Source organism: Magnolia sinica, chromosome 17, assembly GCF_029962835.1.
Source record: "Magnolia sinica isolate HGM2019 chromosome 17, MsV1, whole genome shotgun sequence".
NCBI lineage: Eukaryota > Viridiplantae > Streptophyta > Magnoliopsida > Magnoliales > Magnoliaceae > Magnolia > Magnolia sinica.
The window spans coordinates 178,409-201,293 of NC_080589.1; the positions used below are offsets into that span (position 1 = coordinate 178,409).

Consider the following 22,885-nt stretch of genomic DNA (forward strand, 5'->3'; position numbering starts at 1 on the left):
ATCATCTCACACGTGTCAAAAGGAAGTAAAATAAAACAAATACTCTTTTTATGTGGCAACAATTGCTAGTTACTCTTGGTAATTCATTAAGATTCAACTCTAAAAGAATTCATAGTAATGTCCATCATGTGATTATTTCTAATTACTGAATCCATGTTTTTGTTGTTGTGTGTAAGCATACACAGTAGGCTGACCATATTTTGACATTCATATGGCAGCACCTGACCACCAGCTTAAAAGCCCAGGGGAAGAAGGAAACAAGGAACGGGCAAGAGAAAACAACAAAGGAAATATATACACAAACCCAAAATCAGTATCCACAAGACCATGTAATGGAGTAAACAACAATATTCAATCTGTGACACTTGCCCACGTAAGTATATGTGGTCACTCTTCAGAGAAAGGATAAGAGATTTGCATCCACTAGGCCGTGCTTTTTTTTTTAGTAAATCCTTCCTTGCAGGTAGGAACTAAACTGATGAGAGCACTTCAAAACATGATTTGGATCCCGCAGCAACGCTCTGCTCAGTTCTGCAAAGACTGAAAAATTACAAATTAACCCAAAGCTTCAGATCTTCCACCCGTTGATTTGATATTTATGTTATTGTGTACCAGAGTCACTGACTGCAGGAACCTCTTCAGGGTAGCTAGACAAATCTAATTCAACCAGTGACAGGTCATATGACTGTTGGAGAGAATCCGAAGGCTCCATAAGTAGTGGAGGTTTCATCACTTGAGGATCCATCGAGTCCCGTACTGTGTTCAATATCTCGGGAGTGATGGTGCCAGAGGAGGATGGGCTTGATAGCTGTATATTATCTATTTTGTTCCCAAGTGTATGTTTGTTCTTTCTCACATCATCCATCTCCTGTCCAGTTGGAACAAAGGTGCGAGATCGATATTTTGTTGCTCCCTCTTCACCCTCACAACTATTGTACAGTACGTAGTCATGATAAGTAGGAGCAAACTGCAAGATTAAAATCCTAGCATCAGCTCAGCACAACATAACCAACGCACCCTGTAGACAAGAACCCATGAGCAGTAGATGCAGTTTTTGGTATTCAAAGTCCAAAGAATGCAAATCACCTGGTGGACTGTGTCATGATATAAGTCATTGAACTTCAACGCGTGGACAAGATTGCCTGTCAAACCACGAGAGGCACCGATATTCGCACCTGCATACTCTTTGTATGGAAATGCATAACGATGACCAAGGGCCGCAACAAGCATCTCAAGGCATACGATAAAATTTTGGAATTCAGCAGCTTCTTCTGGATTGCTTAGGAATCCAGACTTGGCAGCAAGAAAAACCAAAACACCCTACAAGGACAGGAGTGTTGATCTTGTAAATCAAGAGCCACTGATGAAGAAATCAATCTTCTGCTGAAACTCCATCAAAATCATAAAATGATCAAGTGCTATAAATATATGAAATCCGGATGATAGAAGGACACACTGGCCCTGTCTTCACCCTAAACTCAACTGTGAGTCTGTGACTACTTGGCTATTCCTTCTCTACTTATTGTCAGCTCTATAAGCATGAGCCTGATCAGAAACAAGATGCAAATATAAGAATGAATACGTGAGCAGTTAAAGCCATTTGAATAAGGGTACCTGCCAATACGTGAGGAAAACAACAGATTTGATCATGACAAACTTTGGAACCGGATTGAATGGCCGAAGGAGATCTCTGCATGCCACGTAGAACAAGGCCAAGGCATACAGTGCCATTGAATATGATATGGTATAGATGATTGTGACATATAGATACGCTTGTGTTGCACTAAAATTTCCATCTTCATATTTCCCTTTTGCATAGAATATGAATGTAACTGCGACTAAGACGGGTTTCAGAATCACAAACTGCAGACACCCTTGCTTGCACCTCCGTATGAAGCGACTGGTCAACCATAAATAGAATCAGGAATGTGTATTTAATATAAAACAAGCACCCTCATCTGAGCCTCATCCCAACTAGTTGGGTATTTAATATAAAGTAAATCATTTTTTATCAGTAAAAAACTGAGCATAATTAAATATTTTCAACCCAGGTGGTTCAACATATGCTACTGAAATAGGTTTATCTATTAATTTCCTTCAATACAGGTTTTTATAATGCCCACCACATGGGTGAACTATGTTGACATTCACACAATGATGTGTTCGGCCATCCTGACCATCCAATATACTTCACCTCTAGGATAAGGATTAGTCCAACATTCACACCCAGTAGAAGCCCTAGACTTCCCATAAATAAACTTTATGTGGACCCTCATTAAATGCCCTGGATCAAACAGTTGGGACAATCCAACCGGTGCAACTTTTGGGAGGACTCCATTCAAGAGATGGCATATTAGTTGGATGGTACATATATGATATGCATTCACCCCTTGAGGAATTATAGCATGAATGCCCCTTGAGGAATTATAGCATGAATAGTTCCACTTGATGAGTGTCCTATCTCCACCCCCCAAAGCCATGCATGCTCTCATCAGTTTGGACCATTCTCAATCATTGTCCTGCCTCTCAGACGGCCACATTCCAATAGTGAGATGAAAACAATGATCCTAGTTTCCAAATCTATAGGAAATCTGTATAGACTGGTAGCCAAAAAGTATGGAATCTATAGGATCATGCACTCATCTTTGAGCTATAACCAATACAAGAGCCATCCAGTGAACAGACATATGGGAATAGATCTGGACAAAGGGGGCGCATAGAAATGACTGAACCAAGCACCTTTCCATCAGCTAGGTCAAGGAAAGATAGTACTCTTGGGATCGAGATCTCTTAACCGGCAAAAAGCCACTATTTAAAAGCAACAGAACAAAACCAACATGGAAGAACATAGGTTCGTAGATGAGGCACATACCCATCTAAAGGTATTGCTGGGAAGCAACATGTCATCAGACACCATGATGGCTTCAGAATCCGACCACCTAAGCTTACAACAACAGCACCTGGTCCTCCCACCCAAGCCAGGCACAGTGAAAGGAAATTATAAATGACCCAAGCTTCATACCTAAAAGAGTCCATCCAAAATTCAGATCAGATGCTGTGAAAAAGCTTGCAAATTTAGGGGAAAAAAACTTGCAAAGAATGATGAGGCTATCAGCCATAGCCTTTTCCAAAATTCATAAGCCAAAATTCTGGCAAGTAACCGACAGGGGCTTTCCCCAGATGAGCATTATCTTGTTTCAGTCAAGAGAATGAAATATACCAAGTATTTCTCAAATGAAAAAAAGAAGAAGAAGAAGAAGAAGAAAGGAAAAGAAAGAACAGGGGAAAAAAACACGTAGCTAGGTCCTCAAGTTGCTTTCTTGCATTCCCTTTCTTCAAAGGGTGAGAATCTGACATAACTTCGTGTTGCATGGCACCAACATGTGGTGTCTTCAGTTGCCTAGAATAGGTACTTTTCATTGGAGCACAGGGATAAGATTTTTCTTCTGGGTCACCTTTGCCAGCACAAATACAACTTGCTACTATGTGTTTTATGTATGGGTAACAGTGGATCATCTCTTGTTGTATTGGTTTTCTTTCTCAAGCTTTTCAAGTTGCCATTGGTGTTTTAGAGGAGCTTAGGCCAAGTGACAGGAGCAAATGTCAGTTTTTTTTTTCATATGGAAAATTAAAAAAGAAAAAGAAAAAGAAACGATAAAACAAAAGAAAGGAACAGACATATCTTCAACAACATGCTAGCAGCTAGCACTGACAGACAAACACAGCACCCTCAGTTCATTCCTAGGGTGAAAAGTGTTTCACATTTAACTTGAACATCATGTAACATCATTAGATTTAAATCCCACACAGAGTCATTTAAGGGCACACATGCGCAATGAGATGTAGCTCAATAGTTTGAGTTAATTCAAGTGTAAGAGCAGGGAAACACAAGATTTCCAGTAGGTTGAATCATTGAGGACAATTCAGAGGTGGTTTCTTTAGTATCTTTGCTTTATTATTTAAACCGATGGATAGATCCAGGAGGATCAATGTAGTGGAGGTGTGCCTCTACGGTGTGTGTGATCACCATGTACTGACTAAACCTAGGGGTGCTTGGGAACATTGGATACTGTGAAAATAAAAACAATTTCTAAAAAATCCTAGTTTTCCCTTGTCTAAGAAAAAATAAACATCTTAAATGTCCTTTTCCATTTCGAAAGGTTTTACTCAAGGAGCAAGGATATCGATTTCTTCTTTTTTTAAAAATGTTAAATGCCGATTACCAAGGTTACAAGAGACCTCTCTCGACCATGCCCTCTTAACACTTCCATGGAAAACTGATGTATAAACCAAACAACTGAGATGCTATTGGAGTTTACAGTTTCCATTTCCTAAGGATTCCAAGTTGGTTTTCCATGTCCACATTTCTCTCTATCCATACACGCCCTTACGTTTAAGGAAAAAGTTCATAAGACAGCTAGCTATTAAGATAGGTGGTGCTATGTGGCGCAAAGTGTTGGGCAATTAAACAATAACATGAACAATGGATGAACACTTAAGAGATGAGGATGTTAATAAAGATGTGTGGTAAGACTAGGAAGAATAATTAAGAATGATCATCCGGAGTAACATGAGAGAATGGTTTCAAATTTTGGGTGACTCAACCTGAAACTCGGCCGAGTCAACTCAACTCGGCATGACCTCGATCCAAGTCAAATCCACTTGGTGAGATCTCGAGCCTTGTCCTTGGAAACTCACCTGTGAGTGTGACTTGGTTTGACGTTCGGCTCCCTAACTCATAATAATGACTCGAGAGGCCTCGAACCAAACCAATCAACTTATTGGAATCAGATCAATAACTTGTTTGTTGTTAAAAAAAAAATGCTTCAGACTCGCAACCAACGTCCTTTATAATGAGAAGCAAACATCATGATCACCCTACCCTCAGCCGCTTCTTTGCATATTTCATGTGCTTTAAATAAATTTAACCACTTGCAACGATTTTAAATATTTTAATTTGACTACCAAATACATGGTTGAGTAAGGATTAAGGCTTAAGGCTCATGATGATCTTTACAATAGATTGGTTACAAGAAAAGGTGAGGAGTTTTTAAACTTACAAAATGAGCGAGAGGAAGGGTAGGGACCGAGGTCATGTTAGATGCATTAAGAGCAATAACAAGAGGTAATAATCAAGGACAATGAGATCGAAAAAACATGGAGAAGCTATTTTCAAAACTTGTTAAATGACAACCACTCTAAGAGCATAGGGATAGAAGGAATCATAAACTCAAATGACATCAAAGACCATAGATACTGTCATAGAATTAGGATATCTGAAGTGCAGGAAAGTATGGGAGATACTGGGTTATTTTGGTGGACAAAGTTGTTCAACAAGATGGTAAGATCAAAGAGAGAGCCAAATGAATGGAGGTAAAGTACCATGGTATTGGTACCTATTTATAAGAATAAAGGAGACATAAAAAGCTGCACTGACTATCGTGGGATCAAACTTACGAGCCATGCTATGAAACTTTGGGAGAGTGATTGAGCAAAGACTAAAGCATGAGACAAATATATCAAAAAATCAGTTCGATTTCATGCCAGAAGATCTACCACTGAAGCTATTTTCCTAATAAGACAATTGATGGAGTATTTGGAGAGGAAGGATCTCCACCTGATCTTTATTGACATAAAGAAAGCATATGATAAAGTCCCTGGAGAGTTAATTTGGTGGGTGTTGGGAAAGAAATGAATTTCAAGAGGACACGACTCTCTGGTGGGTTGTTGGAAAAGAAAGGACTTTCAAGAGGATATATTGACATTATTAAGGATGTGTATGATGGAGTGCTAACAAATGTGAGGACCACTAGTGGAGACACAAGTGACTTCCCAATTACTGTGGGCTTACACCAGGGGACGGCATTGAACCCATATCTTTTCGCATTAGTTATGGATAAGTTTATGAGGTATTTGCAGGAAGATATCCCATTGTTGTAGATTAGTGTGCACCTGCAGTGTGCACAGCAGATTAGTGTACACAGATTCGTGTACACCTATGGTATACCATATAGGATTAGAATTAGGATTAAATTATCTAATCTGCTTCTATCTCTTTTGTTTGCATTTTGTAAACAAACTTCTCCTCTTGTCATCCTCCTCTTCTATAAATAAAACTATTAAAGAGAGGGAAGATATACCACTCCCTTATCTCACATTCTCTTCTTCTCCATCTATCTTTTCTTCTCTCCTTCTCCTAATTTCACATGGCATCAAAGCTTTGCTGATCCAAACCCTTGTTCATTTTCTTCTCCATTCCTCTATGTTGCTTGCAGATGAAATGGTTTTTTTATTGACAAGATGAGGGAAGGCGTAAACACAAAGCTAGATTTATGGAGGGGCGCTGTAGAATTTAAAGGATTTAAAATTAGTCGGACTAAAACAGAATATATGGAATGCAATTTTAGTAACAATAGGAGTGAAAATGAGGAATTAGTTAAGATTGTTGACCAAGAAGTTCCCCAAAATGACCACTTTAGATATCTTGAGTCGAATTCGTAAGTGGAGAGATTGAGAAGGATATTGATCATGGAATTCAAAAGATGGGTAGAAGAAATGGAGATGCGCCTCTAGAGTTTCATGTGATCGTCGTGACCACTCGAATTGAACAGGAAATTTTATAGAATAGCTATAAGACCAGCCATGCTTTTATGGGGTAGAATATTGGTGTCTAAGGAACAACATGTTCATAGGATAAGAGTAGCTAAAATGAGGATGTTGAGATGGATGAGTGGTAGGACAAGGAATGATAGAATTAGAAATGAATGCATTTGGTGGATTAGGAGCAGCACCAATAGGTAATAAGATGAGAGAAAATAGAATTAGATGGTTTGGTCATGTGAAACAGAGACCAAGAACCATATCAGTTAGGGGTGAGTTTGTAAAAGTTGGAGGCTATAAAAGGGGACAGGGAAGGGGAAAGCCCAAAAGGACATGGATGGAGATAATAAGGACTTAGTGACCCATTGTCCAACTAAAGGTATGGCCTTTAACAGAGTGGATGGTGGAACAGGATTCAAGTAGCCGACCCCGATTAATTGGGATAAGGCTTAGATGATAATGATGATGGTTATGATGACGAAATACAAAGTCGAATCAAATGAAGAATTGATCGAGTCTTCAAGTTGACCCGAACCTTGGACATCAAGTCAAGTAAAGTTTATGGGCTTTTGAACTATGCCTAAGACTAGCCTCAGAGATAAAATGAAGGAGAGTCAATTGAGATGATCTAACTATGTCTACTAAAATTGGAGACCCTAAAAGGAAGGGAAATTTGATTAGGCATAGAAGGAAAACCATGGAAATCTAGGGATATCAAAAAGGTTTTCCATTGGAGTGTTTTTGAGTTGTACGGATATCAAAGAAAATGGTGGATTCCACTAAGCAATCATTAGCCTTCTCTAGAGTTTGGCTTCTCAAGCAGAAGTTGCGAAGTAACCATTGTGGGAAGGATGTGACCTTTCCACTTGCTATCTAAACAAGACCCCAAAAGATAGAATCCATGTTTGCATAGTGCCTTGGAAAATAATCATTATATAATGATTCATATTTCCAATCCCAAACCAAGGATTGCTCGTGGAAAAAGAAAAGGATTTTCCATTGGACATTTTGTGATGTTTGGATGCTAAAGATAATAGTGAATTTTACATGGCCATCATTGCCTTTTTCCATAGTCAAATTCTCGTGCACAAGATTCAAGGTGACCATTTTGAGAGGAAAACGAGATTTTTACTTGTTATCGAAACAAGACCCTAAAAAGGGAATCCACTGGATTCCATGTGTTTCAATAGTGCTCATGGAATCTATGGAAATCCAACATTGTATAATCATTACACTTTTCTTTTCTTTTCTTTTTCCACAATCCAAACAAGCCATAAGGTTGAAAGGCCTAAAAGGATGGTAGGAGGAAGACTTGGAGGGCTTGAGTTCAAGTGGTGAGATGGGACGCAAAGGCTTTTCACTTGGCGGCAAAGGTTCTTAGCTAGGACGTTATTTCCTCCAAAACAACAATTCTAAGAAATTCGAGGTTTCAATCCAAGGAATGGCGAGAAGGAGAGAGAAGAAGATCCAAATCAAGAAGATATGGAGAAAGGCATGGTGTCTCAAGACGGGGGAGGACTCCGGGGGGAGGTATCGGTTCGCGAGTTCTTTTCGCCTTCGAGGCCCACTGACACTTCAAGATAGCGGGACAGTACTAGAAGGATTATCCGAGAGAAGATACTCATCAAAACGGATAATTTGAAGAGTGTAAGCTAGGGAAGATCAAACGAGTGTTGTGAAGGATGATCCAATGGGAAATCATCAAATCACATGATCTGTGAGGAAGGCATGAAATCCGACAATGTTGAGGCGAGGACCGAGACTCAAAAAGGCAAAGCCCCGATTAATGACGATAAGGAGGAGGGTTGGTAAGTGGTGCAAGGGAAAGAAAAGTAAAGTGAGAAGGAAATTTCCTCTTAACCTCTGTCGATTCTTCCAACTTGGAGGTGATGAATTATGCCATTTTGGGCAAGTGGTGGTGGTGGTTTGGAATGGAAAGGTGAGCTCTTTGGAGAGAGGTTGTTGCAACTTGCTAGTAAATATAATTGCTCAACAAGAGGCTAGTGGACCAAGGAAAGTTCTAACTAAAGAGCTTCGGCAATTTGGAAAGGCATCTTAGGTACAAAAAAGTAAAGTTCTTAGAAGGTTCAGCCTTCACCTTAGATAATAGGGAGACTATTTGCTTCTAAGATGTGTGGAGTAGTGATATGCCTCTCCAGAACATATTCTCGGCCATTGCCAGTCTTGTGCCGGATCGGTGCATCACAATTGACAAGTGCTTTGAGATTTGTGGTGAGATGGCCGTGTGGTCTCCGCCTTACCACTACTTCCTGCAAGATAATGAGGTGGAGCATGTAGCTCTTTTATAATGGTTGCATCCTTCTAGACCATTGATCAAGGAGAGTGACAATTTGGTTTGGCTTGAAGGCAAGTTTGATCGATTCACAATCAAATCATTTGATTTCATGCTTCACAAAAAAGGGGCAGTTTTTGGGAAGACTTCCGGTGTTTGGCATTATGGTGCCCCTCTGAAGATTAGGCCCTTCTCTTGGCTTGTGGGAAGAAAAAGAATTTTGATAATCGATAACCTCCATAAATAATCTATGATTATCCCGAATATTTGACTCCTATGTATGTCCAATGTGGAGTCATCTAACTATCTTCTCATTCACTGCTCTTTTGCTAGCCAAGTGTGGTTTCTTTTCTCGCTAAATTCAACTTAGCTTGATCTATGCCCTATGAAATTGGTGACCTCCTCTTAGCTTGGGTTGCCCTTTGCAAGACTAGTTTATGCGGTTTGGACACCGTCTCCTTGCAGTTCTTTGGGTAACTTGGGGTGAGAGGAATGGTAAATGCTTCCGCAATGTATGTTGAATTGCTATGTGGGTAGCTACTTTGGCTGGGGATACTGTTGTCGAATGGGTTGTGGGAAAGGGGCGGGCAGGAAAGATGTAATTTTTTCTGTTTTGTTGCACTCTTGTTGTTTTGTTATGCTCTTGCTTCTTTTTTTTTGTTTCATGGTGCTATCTAAGTACTTTTTCAATGAAAGTATTATTTGTCTTTCAGGGAAAAAAAAAAAAAAAAGGATCCATAAAACTGACTCCAAATAGTCAGGAGAAAAAAAAAAGGGGGATCCATAAAACCGACTCCAAATAGTCAAGAGAAGGCTACGATGACAATGGTGGTGGTGTGGTTATTTATTTATTTATTGAAAGGTGGTTATGATAACAATGATGTAGATTTAGCCTTCCTTGAGGCTTCCTCTCACATATGGATGGGATCAATGTAGATTTATCCTTCCTTGAGGCTTAGTTTGTTTCTGCTCCCTCAGCAGATTCTGGCTTTTGTTCTTTCTGCTTTCTTTTAATTAAAGTTATCTTTCAAAATAATAATAAAAAATGATAACAATGATGTATTGAAGATGCAATTGTACAAAATGTGAGAGGAAGAGGCAGTGGGTTTGGATGAAGGGGCCAAGAACACATGTTTCAAATTGTTAGCAAGTATAAACGGCTACAAAGACCGAGTAAGAGAGCGAGTTCAAAGCAAAAGTGGTGCTTGGGTAGAAGGTTTGTGCAAGTGAAACTAAGATTGAAGAACAATGTGTCACATGATGCAAATGCAACAACCTCATACAATTGGCAACCTATAGATGATAAGAAAGGAACATGATACATTTACCATGTATAGTGTATATGTAAAAACAACAATCATGGCATGCCATTAATCACTACAGAAGGTTCATACACTAAGGCAAAACCATTTTTTGTAGAATCATTGGTGAACTCCTTGAGAAATGAAAAGTAAAGCTACCATGACTCACGAGGCATTTATACCAAGATGCAAATAAAGAGTATGATGCAGTTTCTTTAACATAGCCTGAAACTGCACAAGCATTATTTGTACAGGTTTGGATGTCCACAGCTTATCACAGATCCTGTCCTATCATCTATACGAAATGTCATTCACAGATGGTATAGGAATAAGTACACATCAAGCTTGATCTTATCAAGTGTGATGCTCAAAATGCTATTATTTTGGTATTTGATTTGCTATCTTCTAGACTTGTGCTAAAACTGCATTATTGCAGAGTCAGGTACAAGAGTTCACACCCACACACACACGCACACGCACACGCGCGCACACACACACACACACAGAGGAAGTTTGCAAATGCGAAAGGATAGGACTACCTAGCAAGTAGGCCACTGACTGTTCTGCGTAAGCAAATCGGTTGATTATGACAAAATTGTATTCTCTAGGAACTGTACACGCACCTTTGGATGCATATGGTTCAAAAGGGGGGAGAACAAAAAAAAAGGAAGCATACTGTGAGTAACATGGTGATCAAAATGTCAAACCATAGATCTTTGTGCTTGGTTCATGTCCACTATTGTTCGTAGACCACCCAATATAACAACAGTTCATTTTCTTCAATGTTAACATTGCTTCCTCTGTTTCCCATTTTTCATGCATTAAACAGTTATCCACACAAAACAATGATACTATTACTAATAATAATAGGATAGCTTTTATGTCAGATTTGGCTAGAAAAAACAATAGGAAAAACTGCAAGATAATTATAGTGAGAAGAATGTTAGTTGCTGGAAGGCCTTATATCAAGTTATTGGCAAAAAAAAAAAACATATTCACCATGAAAGTAGATGAGCAGCAAACTTACATTTCTCGGATTGAATTAAAATAGATGGAGCTCTCATTGAAGACCAGGGAGAGGAAGGACAAGAGCGCAAAAACCTGTCACAGATTTATACCAGTAGAGGTCAAGATAAATTTCCTACAAATAGAGCAACTGAGTTTTTTTTTCAAGCCGATAATAAGAATTTTATTGAGAAAGGCCAGAAGCCAAAGAATACAAATTGAGCAACCGAGTTATGGAGATGTACTAACTAAATTGAGAATACATGTGAATTGTAAAAGATTAAAAGAATGGGGGGAAAACAGCCATTTCACAAGAAAAGCATGAAGAGTGGGAAAATGGAAAAGATTGCACACCGGAACCATAAAAATGATGCGAACAATGTAGCGCTGATAAGTAGGTTCGGTGTAATTGAGAAGGTGTCTGTATATATGAAACATTGCCAGTGCCATTGCTCCAACCATACAAGGGAATGCGATGATGATATAGTAAATCGGTGCCATTCTTTGTTGGAAGTATCAACAACTATTCCTGGACTTTTTTTAAAAAACAACAAGAAAAGAAATTCCCTGGCATCCAAAGAAGCACAACACAAACAAGTAACATGAGCAAATACAGAGAGGAAAATGTTAAATGACCAAAGAAGAATGTATGCGCGGGGCTTCAATTCGAGCTAACCTGTGGACAAGTTGCACAATCTAACTTTCCTTGAGACTAACCATTATGCAAGAATAGAGAGAAATTACAAAAAGGGAAAGAAAAAGGAAGTGTCAGGGTCAGACGGGAAAAGTGGAGAGGGCGGAGCAGCAGATTGTGAGTGCTGCAACCCCACCCCCAAAAGCCGATTTTAAAAATTAAAATTAAAAATTAAAAAAAAAATTAAAAAAACAATGGCTATAGAGTAGCAAAGAGGGGTTCAAGAAAGCATAGGAGACGAGCCGATTGATCGGTATTAGGGTTTGAGAGAGAGAGAGAAACGAGGCGATGGCTCTTCCTTAGAAACCAATCGTCAGGTAGTGAAAGAAAGGGAAGAGAGTGGGGAGATCGACTCCATATCCTGTGCTAAAAGAATACAGAGAGGGTCGGTGCCGTGTCGCTACGAGGCTGGCGCCGATTGAGTACTACCCGACCAGCACCCTAGAGACGGAAGGTCCTCTCAGGGGATCTATGGGGTCTACCTTGATTTATATGGTTTTATCCACGCCGTCCATCCATTTTTAAATATCATTGTAGAATACGAGACAGAACGAAGAGGGAGATTGAAGTCTCAAATGGACCACACCAAAGGAAGCAGTGGAAATTAAATTCCCCCTGTTGAAAATTTTCTAAGGCCCACAGTGATGTTTATTTGCCAGCCAACCTGTTGGTAAAGTCACGTGTAACTGTATGAAGGAAAAAATAAATATCAGCTTTATCCAAAACTTATGTGCCCAAGAAGTCTTCAACGGTAGGAATTCAATCCCTAGTTCTTCCTTTGGTGTGGTGCACTTGAGCTTTGAATCTACCTTCTTTCTTGTTAAAATGCTAAAATAATCAGTCAAAATGAATGGACGGTGTGGATAAAAAATATACATCATGATCGACTCCACAGAGCCCCTGACAGCACCCACCGTATGTCCTTAATGGGGTAGTACCCAATCCGCGTCCGTCGCTACGGTTTCCAGAGGCGGCCATCTAGAACGAAAATGGAAAAACCAGTATGAGAAATGAAATGGGGCCCAATGGGACACGGAATGTTAGTCATCAAAATCATTCTTTAAATATTTAAAAATTAAAGATTGCCAGAAGGTTAAAATTCGGTGATTGTGCACTTTCAGGACCATTGTAATAAACCATCAAAGATGTGCAATCCATGGAGTCGGAGCGCCTGGGACCATTGCTGATGGACAACCATTCAATGTTTAACCATTCTTTTGAAATTAACCAATGGATCCGAGTAACCTTCAGATATGTGTTTAATCACAATTAGTCCATGGTTTGTACCGTTAGTCATTTGCATGGTAGCTGGTCACTCCATTTTTTAATTGGTGTTATACTATCATCACTACCATCGTGAATCACGTACACATACTGTCCTGGTCACTCCATTTTTTAATTGGTGGTAAACTATCATCGCTACCATCGTGAATCACATCTACGCGTCACAATGTTATGAAAGAGAATTGAAGACGCACATCAGCCCGTCACAATTTTATGAAATAGAAAATTGGTAGCCCGAGAAATCACTGGCTAATTGCCTGTGGTGTTGGGAAGCGGATTAGGTGTTACCTGGGTAATACTTGGATTTACCCTTATTGTGTGGAGCCCACCTTGATGAATGAGTTAAGTATCCATGCTGTCCATCCATTTTTTAAGACGTTATCCCAGAACTTAAGAAAATCCAAGTCTCCCGTGGACCACACAACTGGAAAGTGTGGTGAATGACGATTAAAAAATTTGTAGGCCCCAAATGTTCTGGATCAAGCTGATCTTTATATTTTCATTTCATCCAGGTTGATCCTATCGATGGGTTGGATGGCACATAAACATTACAAATCTGCTTATGATAGGCCCTGGGAAGTTTCTGATGGTGGGTGTTCAATCAATATAGTTTTCTATGGTGTGGTCCACCTGAGATTTGGATCTTTTTTTTTTTTTTTAACACACGCACACACACTGCCACACACTCACGTCGTGGTGGGATTTCACCACCTATTGGTACTCCAACCCTTGATATAAAACACATCATCAAGGTGGGCCCATGGTATGGGTAACACCCATTAAGGTGTTGCCTGGGTAACACCTAATCGGCACCCTAGGGGTGGCAATGAGCCGGGCTGCCCAGCCCAAGCAACCTAGCCCTGTAATACGATGTTTAAAAATAAAAATAAAAGCTTGCGATGCTACCATTTTATGTGTTTTTCACTATACAACTACGAAATTTTTCAAAGCATCCAATGTGGACCAATTTTATGTGTATTTCACTATACGATTGGGATAATTTTCAAAGCATCCAATGTGGACCAATGCCAGCTGTTTTAGAACATTCATTGTTTTCAAACATGTATGGCCCACTATATCAGTTTCTTCTTCTCTGTTTTTATTTATTTATTTATTTTTATTTTTTTTTTTTCATCTTTTCTTATCATCCTCCTAACAACGCTTGAGACTTTTCGTGGCAACATGTGCACTAACCAGCTTTGCGATCAATCAACGAGCCTAATTGTTGTGCAAGTGATCAGAAGGTCCACACCAACATGTGCCAGTTTATCACTTTCATTGCCCTACCTGTAAATTATCAAAAAGGAAAATGAACCAAAAAAATTGATGGAGTGTGGACGATCGATCCCAAGGGTGGAATCGACTGGTGCTTCCGCAAACGACTTCCTTTTCTTAAGGGCTTTGTGATGCGATTAGAATAATATTATATTTGACGAGACACATCACTAACTAATTACTTCGTTTCTATAGTCAGTTAAGCCCTGAAATGATCTGAAAATTCCCAACTCTAAGATAATTTTTGTTGGTCTTTGATCAGATATTCTGGATAAGGGACCACGGCTATAAAGAGATAATGTGTTAGGCACCCACTCTACTCGTATTATCGTTCCGTCATTATTTCACAAAATATAACTATTCATGAGGGCAAAGGATTAGTTCTCGTATACAAATTATACATAGGTATATGGAATGATGTGTTGAGTGTAAAGCTTATGACATGCTTAGATTCGGGCTGGATAACCTACCCTAATTCCTACACTTGCCAAAGCAATAAACCTGTCAACACAAATTTTTAATGAGCACGATCCGACTAAGTCGGCAAGCTGCAAAGCATACGTTTTTACTAACCGGGGTGCAATATGAAATGTTATGAAAAAATGATGAACTTAATGAGCAATGAGGGTTAGGAAATGAGAATATGTTGCACAATGTTAATTCTAAGTTTTAGACGAAGCAGATTGAAGTTTGAACAGGTGGTTGGACAGTAGTGTCACAAGGATTGGATTAAGTGACTTGGGACGAGGTCTAGGTGACTCGAGTGGCTTTGAAATAGGTTGGGATAGGCTTGATGTGACAACCCATTTCTTTAATGGTGGTCATCTCACTCCCCACTGTTTCTTATGATGTGGCCCATTGGAACTTCAGATCGACCTCATTTTTGGGCCCATGTCGTTTAAAAAAAACAAAGAAAAAAAAATGCAATGACGTGCAAGTGCACGTCACCGCACGACCTAACCTCTCTCCCCAATTTCCTCTCCCATTTAAACTCTCCTCTTTCTTCTTCCACCATTCTTTATCGGCGGAACCCACCAAACAATCCAGACCGCTCACCATCAGCCCAAGAAGATTTTAACGGCAAACATTCAACCCCACTGTTTCCAATCTTATGGCCCACCTAAATTCCAAATCTGTCTTACCTTTAAAATCATGTATTATTACGACCCAACAAAGTAGTTGGACGGAATGGATTTCTCACAAACATCTCGTTGGACCCACATAGCTTCCGTTGCAGTAAGGAATTTAGAAGGCTTCCACAATGCAATCCACGCAGATTGAAACCTCCCCGATTTTTCCTCCTTTCTCTTTCCATTTTCGAGCCAACTTATAAATCAGGAAATCTCAACTGTCCATTGGATCAATCTCCAATTTGCAACGTCCAAACTATGTCATTCAACCTCCACTCAACACACCAGGTAGGTGATTTCCTCAGTTGAAAAGACTACATTATTGTATACTTTCATTTCATTAATTATTTATTTCGTATTACTGATTTAAGTCATTTAATTTTGGTTTTACATGATGTATAATGTATTTATTTGATTTCTAATATGTAGAATAAATTCATTTGATTATTGTTAAATGCTTATAATTATATCATAAGTGCTCTGCCCTAAAAGGACCATTATGTTATTTTTATGGGGTGCTCTACCCAAGGTCATTATCAAAAGAATTGGTACGGTACGGGTGCTCTGCCCAGGGTCATTCCCGAAAGGATCAGCACGGGTGCTCTACCCTGAGTGATTCCCTAAAACGATCAACACACACAGGTGCTCTGCCCTGGATATTTATCCTAAAAGTTTATTTACCAAGTGCTCTGCCGAGGGTCATTCCCTAAAAGGATCAACACACACGGGTACTCTGTCCTGGATTGAATCGAAAAGGATTTTAGATGACTGCATTGTCTTATTTTGTTGTTATTAAAAAAAATTTGTTATTGTTGTTATGTAAAATGATGATTCAATACTTGTAATTAATCATATTTGTATTATTGAGTTTTATTTGTGTTAACGTAAAATTTTCAATTTTGGGAAAGATGTGACCCTACAAGCTGTCGCGCTCACACCCATATAGATTATTTTGCAGGGTTTGTATATAAAGAATCAGCTGGGCAAGATTGAAGACCTTTTCCCCTTATTTATTTAGAAGTTAATTAAAGATCAATATATGTTGTTATTAATTATTTTTGAATATCAATGTAACTAAATATTCAATGATTGATTTGTGGATTTTATTTAATGATAATTATTTTGACCATTTTTAATTGTTTTATTTGTCTTGAAAATGCATGGAAATAATGTGGGTTGCGATGTATATTTTGTTTAAGTACAACTCACAGTCCTGGAATTCAGGTTCGGGCCTAGCCAACTCGAGTATCGAATTTCGGGGTGTGACACTTGACCTCCGTTAGATTCTTTCCTATGGCTCTTACCTCTCCTTGGGTAAGGGATGAAATGGTTATGCTAAAACTTAAGAGAAGTGAGTAACATGGATGAGATTTTTATGGGATGTATTGAAATGTGAAGGAAATTGGGGTATTTATAGCACATCGGCTTGATTTTCTTGTAATTCTTGCAAAACTTGAGGCTATAGAGGGTTTGAATGGCTGAGATTTGAAATCTTCACGTGGACAAATCTCATGGGTTGGAGTGGATGGTGTAACGTGTAATTTTAGCACAAGGGAGGGGTATCAGAGTAATTTAACTTCACCACATGCTTGATGCTTGCAAAAGAACTAGCTACACATCGATGAATAGCTTGGCGAAATATGAACTAAGACGCATGGCAAGTGGCACCCTAGGGGTTGCTCGTACTTCACCAACTCTCTGGTTTTGGTAGGTGAGCCCTGATGGGGATTTTCTCCTCATGCCTCGATCGGTCGAGTGCCTTACTCGACCGGTCAAGGGTGGTGCTCGACCAGTTGAGGGTGGTGCTCGAGTGACGCTCAACTCAAAGTCCAGCGAGCTTTTGGTTTAGAAATTCTGAAATGCTCGACCAGTCGAGGTTACGCAGATTTATGTCCGAATTTTGTGCAGATTGTGTAAATTTGAGGCGGTTTCGCAAGAGGTGCAAAAGGGAGTTGCTTAAACTATAAATAAGAGTCCATAGGGCTTTTCTAGGTAGTGCAAGAGAGTTTCATAAAGCTTTGCAAGGGTTTACTAAAGGGTTTATGACTATCAAAGGTGTTTAGGTAATGTAAGAGAGAGAGATAAAGAGAGAGAGAGGAAGCTTGTGGAAGGGAGGTTCTGCTCGTAGAGGTGATCTAATGTGTACTTGACATCTTAGTGCTTTTATGTCCTCATTATCGGTGAGATATCTCCTTTTTTCTTCTATTCTCTTATTGTTCATCCACTCCTACGTGAGTGAAGAAGGTTTGATCTAAGCGGTGTATACTTATGATCGGTTGTAACATTTTACTACATAGTGGAATGTTGCTTTGGACGAAGTCTCGTGGTTTTTACCTCTTTGAGGGTTTTCCACGTGAAAATCTCATGTCGTGTGATTTATGCTGTGATTTATTTCATTACTTTATTATCCCATAATTTTGGTGTTTTGGGGAGGCTAGACCATAAGGTTTTGTGCAACAGCCCCCAACAAAGTGGTATCAAAGCGCTAAAAAGAAAGTACAAGGCAAGACTCAAGCTGATCTCAAGACTCAAGTTGAAACTCAAGCTAAACTCAAGACTCAAGGTGAAACTCAAGCCACTTTCAAGATTGAGCTACTTCAAGGTTTAATCTACATCAAGACTTCAAGGCTTATTCTTCATGGTCTCTTGTTTCAATGTCCGTACTTCATGATTGAGGTTTGTTTGACCATAGGATGACCTTAGAAGTAGATCATTTCGGATACATAAGTCGAATGTTACATTTAATTGGTCTGTTCTTCGACTAGTCCTAGGCCTTCTTCGACTAGTCCTAGACTTGCTTCGACGAGTCTAAGAAATTCCTCGACCAATCGTAAGTTTGTTATAAATTAGGATAAAATCTGTTAGCCTTCGACTAGTCACGGAATTTGTTCGAACAGTGTCAACTGCATCTTCGACCATTCGTAGAATCTACGACTCGAAGTCAGCGAAGATATTCGAGGACTACGACCGAGTAGGTGAGCTACGAGAGTAGAGTCAAAGTAAAAGATTTTTCAAATATCTGTTAGAGCTTCGACTAGTCGTAGAGGATCGAAGACCCGATCTTCTCACCTATAAATAGTGCACAAATCTCTCGATTTAATTAAAGTATTCAAGGTCGAACTTCGAGAGATAATTCTGTGCTAAGCTGAGTGTGCTTATTTAATATTCTCTTTCCTTAGCTTTATTTTAATTGATTTTGTTTCTTATATTCCAATCGATTTGATAAAGAGGAATTATTATTCCCTTTCTTTGAATCAAAATCAATTAAGGCAAGCCCTATTTGGTTTAATTTAAAATTAATTAGAACTAGAACCATTGTAATCGAGTCTTGGACATTGAACTTGACATTCAATCATCTACTCTACTACGAAGGAGATATTTTACATATTGTAAATTCTTTCTATTATTTTGGTTTCTTTCAAGATTTGCGGAAAAATCTTGTTGTTTTGGTTATCCGAGGAAAGCCAGAAAACTCGGAAGTGGGATTTTTTTAATTGTGTAAGCCCACATACAAAGACACAATTGTAAGGGTTTTGGGTGAACCAGGGAAAACCTATTTTTAGTGAATGTATAACAGTTGGTGAACACACAGGCGAACCACTATAATCCCTTAAGTTGTGGTTGATTGATTTATTCTTTTAATCTTTTAACTAATTTTTGTGGGATGTATGTATGGTGGTGAATGTTGTAATTATTTCAAGCGTTGTGAGAATGTTGTAATAGCTTAGAATTTACTTTCTGCTCTTCCTGTATAAGCTTGATTTTCACTTTCATTTGAAAGTTGTTTGTAATTTCAATTCAGTTCATATTTGTTTTTGTATTCCTCTTCGATTTGAGACTTGATACAAAGACCTTTTTAGAAATAAGGTTGTCCTACCATAAACTCTGTTTTTGGTGAGGTTGTCCTTAGAATAACATTTGTATCAACCTCTCAAGATCGGATTACTTTTCTGCATTGTTATTTAATTTGGCTATCATTTTCTTTATTATTTAACGTTCTACTACATAGTGGATTGTTGCTCTGGATGAAGTCTCGTGGTTTTTACCTCTTTGAGGGTTTTCCACGTGAAAATCTCTTGTGTCGTGTGATTTATGCTGTGATTTATTTCATTGCTTTATTATCCCGTAATTCTGGTGTTTTGGGGAGGTTAGACCATAAGGTTTTGTGCAACAGGCCCCAACAAAGTGGTATCAAAGCGTCCAGGTTGGTTGAATGGAGTAGGATCGGTTCTGAATTATAGAAGGTAGCTCATCAAAGATGATCAGTCTCAATGGTTCTAACTAGATCATATGGAAGGCTAAGATGGAGGACTTGCTTTATTGCAAGGACTTATATTCTCCAATTCAAGACATATCAGTAAAGTCAAAGGATATGTCAGATGATGATTAGAAGAAGATGGACTGGAAGGCAGTGAGGTTTTATTAGACAATGGCTGGACGATTCCGTATTCCACCATGTATCTATGGATACCTCAGCTGCTAGCTTATGGCTGAAATTGTAAGGGTTGTATGAGAGAAAGACAGTCGGTAATAAGATTTTTCTGAAAAGATGACTTGTAAATCTAGAGTTCAAAGATGGTGATTCTGTGGCTGAGCACGTGAATGAAGTCAGTAATATATTGAACCAACTCTCCACTATGAAGATGGTCCCGGACGATGAATTACAGGCTTTGTTATTGCTTAACTCATTGCCTGATAGTTGGGAGACATTGGTACTGCCTCTGAGTAACTCTGCGCCAGACAGAAATATGTCCATTGAACAGGTAACCAGTTGTCTCTTCAATGAGGAGACAAGGATGAAGTCTTAAGGGTCTATTCAGCAAGAGGCCTTTGTGACACAAGATCGGGGGAGAAGAATGAACAGAAAGGGCGGGAATGCCCAAGATAAATTAAGAGGCAAGTCGAGTAGCAGAAAAGACGTTGAATGTTAGAATTGTGGGAAGAAGGGCTACTACAAGCATGAATGTCATAAAAAGAAGATTGACAAGAAAGGAAAATGAAATAAGAAGGAAGATGAATCAGACTCCACTGCAGTCGCTTTAGATGGCAACGTCGTAGTTATTCTTTCAGCAGATCACGATATTTGTCTCACGGCTACGAGTCAAGACACTGACTGGGTGAAAGACTTAGGAGCTTCGTTTCATGCGACTTAATGCAAGGATTTCTTCACAAGCTACAAGTCAGGTGACTTTGAGACTGTGAAGATGGGTAATTTTGGCATATCGAAGATCGTAGGGGTCGGTGATATTTATATGAAGACAGATGTAGGCTGCACATTGGTTCTCAGGGATGTGAAGCATATCTCAGACCTTCGCTTCAACTTGATGTCAACAGGAAGGTTGGATGATGATGGCTATGAAAGCTGATTTGTTACTGGGCGCTGGAAGTTCATCAAGGGTTCGTTGATCACAACCAGAGGGAAGAAGTGTTGCACCCTATACAAGGCAAGTGTCAGTGTGTGCAAGGGTAGGTTGAACGCAGCAAAAGATTCAGCTATTGACATATGACATAGGCGTCTAAGTCACATGAGTGAAAAAGGGTTTTAGCTACTAGCAAAGAAGCGGCTCCTTCCAGACGCGACAGATATATATCTCAAAACTTGTATTGATTGTTTATCAGGGAAACAGCATAGAGTTTCATTTGTTAAATCTGTTTCTCATGTTAATAAAGTGCATGTATTAGATTTGGTTTATTCTGATGTATGTGATCCTATGAGGACAAAAACCTTGGGTGGGGTATTGTATTTTGTCACTTTTATAGATGATGCATTTAGGAGGGTTTGGATTTATGCTTTGAAATCCAAGGACGAGGTCTTTGGTGTTTAAATTGTTTCATGCTATGGTCGAGAGAGAGAGACAGGTAGATCATTGAAGTGCATTCGCACTGATAATGGTGGTAAATACAGCAGTGACTTTCATGAGTATTGTAAGTCCTTGGGTATACGGCATGAACAGACGGTTCCCAAGACCCCCCAACGTAATGGTGTGACTGAGCGAATGAATCGCACCATTGTAGAGAGAATTAGATGCATGTTATCCCAAGTGAAGTTGCCCAAGACGTTTTAGGGAGAAGCAATGCACACGGTAGTGTATTTGATAAACAAGTCTCTATCAGCCTCGTTGAATAGAGAAGTACCTAAGAAGGTGTGGACTGGACAAGATCCATCGTACAGTCATCTCAGGTTATTTGGATGCAGGGCATCCGTTCACGTACCAAAGGACGAGAGGTCCAAGCTCGATATAAAGATCAAGCAATGTGTGTTCTTGGGATACGGTGATAAAAAGTTCAGTTATATATTGTGGGATCCGATTGAGAAGAAGCTCGTCAATAGCAGAGATATGGCTTTCTTCGAAGACCAATGTATTAAAGACATATGTAAGCCAGAAAAAACGCGACCTAGTTCAAGAGAGCTAGAGGATATGGATTCGGTTATTCCTCTCGTGATGCCTGATGATGGGGGAATACAATAAGGTGCAAAGGACAAGGGAGTTCTTCCGAAAGATGAACCGAGGGAGCAACCCCCACTTGATCCACTTGTTGAGCCACAGGTGAGGAGGTCATCTAGGGACAGATAGCCGTCCAAGAAGTACTCGCCGCATGAGTACATTATGCTCACTGATGGGGAAGAGTCAGAAGATTATTCTAAGGCCCTAGCCGACGAGTATAAATGGGAGTGGTTGAAAGCTATGTAAGAGGAGATAAAATTCTTATATAAGAACCACACCTATGATATGGTGAAATTGCTTAAGGGCAAGAAAGCTCTGAGCAAGAAGTGAGTGTTCAAAAAGAAGATTGAGTAGAGGAATTCACAAACGAGGTTTAAGACCAGACTTGTGGTGAAAGGGTTTGGTCAGAGGAAAGGCATAGACTTGAAGAGATATTTTCACCAGTGGTGAAGATGATATCCATTCGGGTGTTGCTTGGGTTGGCAGCTAGCATGGATCTAGAGATAGAGCAGTTAGATGTTAAAACTGCCTTTCTACATGGTGACCTAGAAGAAAAGATATACATGCATCAACCAAAGGGGTTCGAAGTCAAAGGCAAGGAACATATATTGTGTAGGCTAAGGAAGAGCTTGTATGGGCTGAAACAAGCTCCACGGCAATGGTACAAGAAGTTCAACTCATTCATGTTAAAGCATGAATATGACAGAATGGAGTCGGACCACTATGTGTTCATGCGCAAGTTCTTAGATGGTAATTTCTTAGTTCTGCTGTTATACGTTGATGACATGCTTACATGAAAAAATACATCAAGAAGATTGACAGGCTGAAACAGGAGTTGGGCAAGTCGTTTACGATGA

The 22,885-nt window shown here is 39.4% G+C and overlaps 1 protein-coding gene across 3 annotated transcripts; it reads right to left on the reverse strand.

Annotated features, from left to right (window-relative positions):
- Positions 1-274: 274 nt before the first annotated feature.
- On the reverse strand, positions 275-12,302 carry LOC131230415 (uncharacterized). 3 transcript variants are annotated; one of them, XM_058226339.1, is made up of 7 exons: positions 11,876-12,298; positions 11,554-11,766; positions 11,222-11,295; positions 2,873-3,022; positions 1,615-1,900; positions 1,087-1,320; positions 275-967 (listed from the first exon to the last, which is right to left on the reverse strand). In XM_058226339.1, exons 2-7 carry the CDS (start codon positions 11,698-11,700, stop codon positions 602-604), a joined length of 1,257 nt encoding a protein of 418 aa, XP_058082322.1. In that variant the 5' UTR covers positions 11,701-11,766; positions 11,876-12,298; the 3' UTR covers positions 275-601. The 3 variants fall into 3 exon arrangements, with proteins under 3 accessions (XP_058082322.1, XP_058082323.1, XP_058082324.1); XM_058226340.1 differs by lacking the exon at positions 2,873-3,022 and having other exon boundaries at positions 11,876-12,302; XM_058226341.1 differs by lacking the exon at positions 11,554-11,766 and having other exon boundaries at positions 11,876-12,296.
- Positions 12,303-22,885: the final 10,583 nt, after the last annotated feature.

Excerpts from the sequence above, each read along its gene's own strand:
- LOC131230415 (XM_058226339.1), bottom strand. The coding sequence starts at position 11,700 with ATGGCACCGATTTACTATATCATCATCGCATTCCCTTGTATGGTTGGA. Across the intron at positions 1,901-2,872 it reads CCAGCAATACCTTTAGATGG|TCGCTTCATACGGAGGTGCA; the intron begins GTATGTGCCTCA and ends ATGGTTGACCAG. Across the intron at positions 968-1,086 it reads ATCATGACACAGTCCACCAG|TTTGCTCCTACTTATCATGA; the intron begins GTGATTTGCATT and ends TTAATCTTGCAG.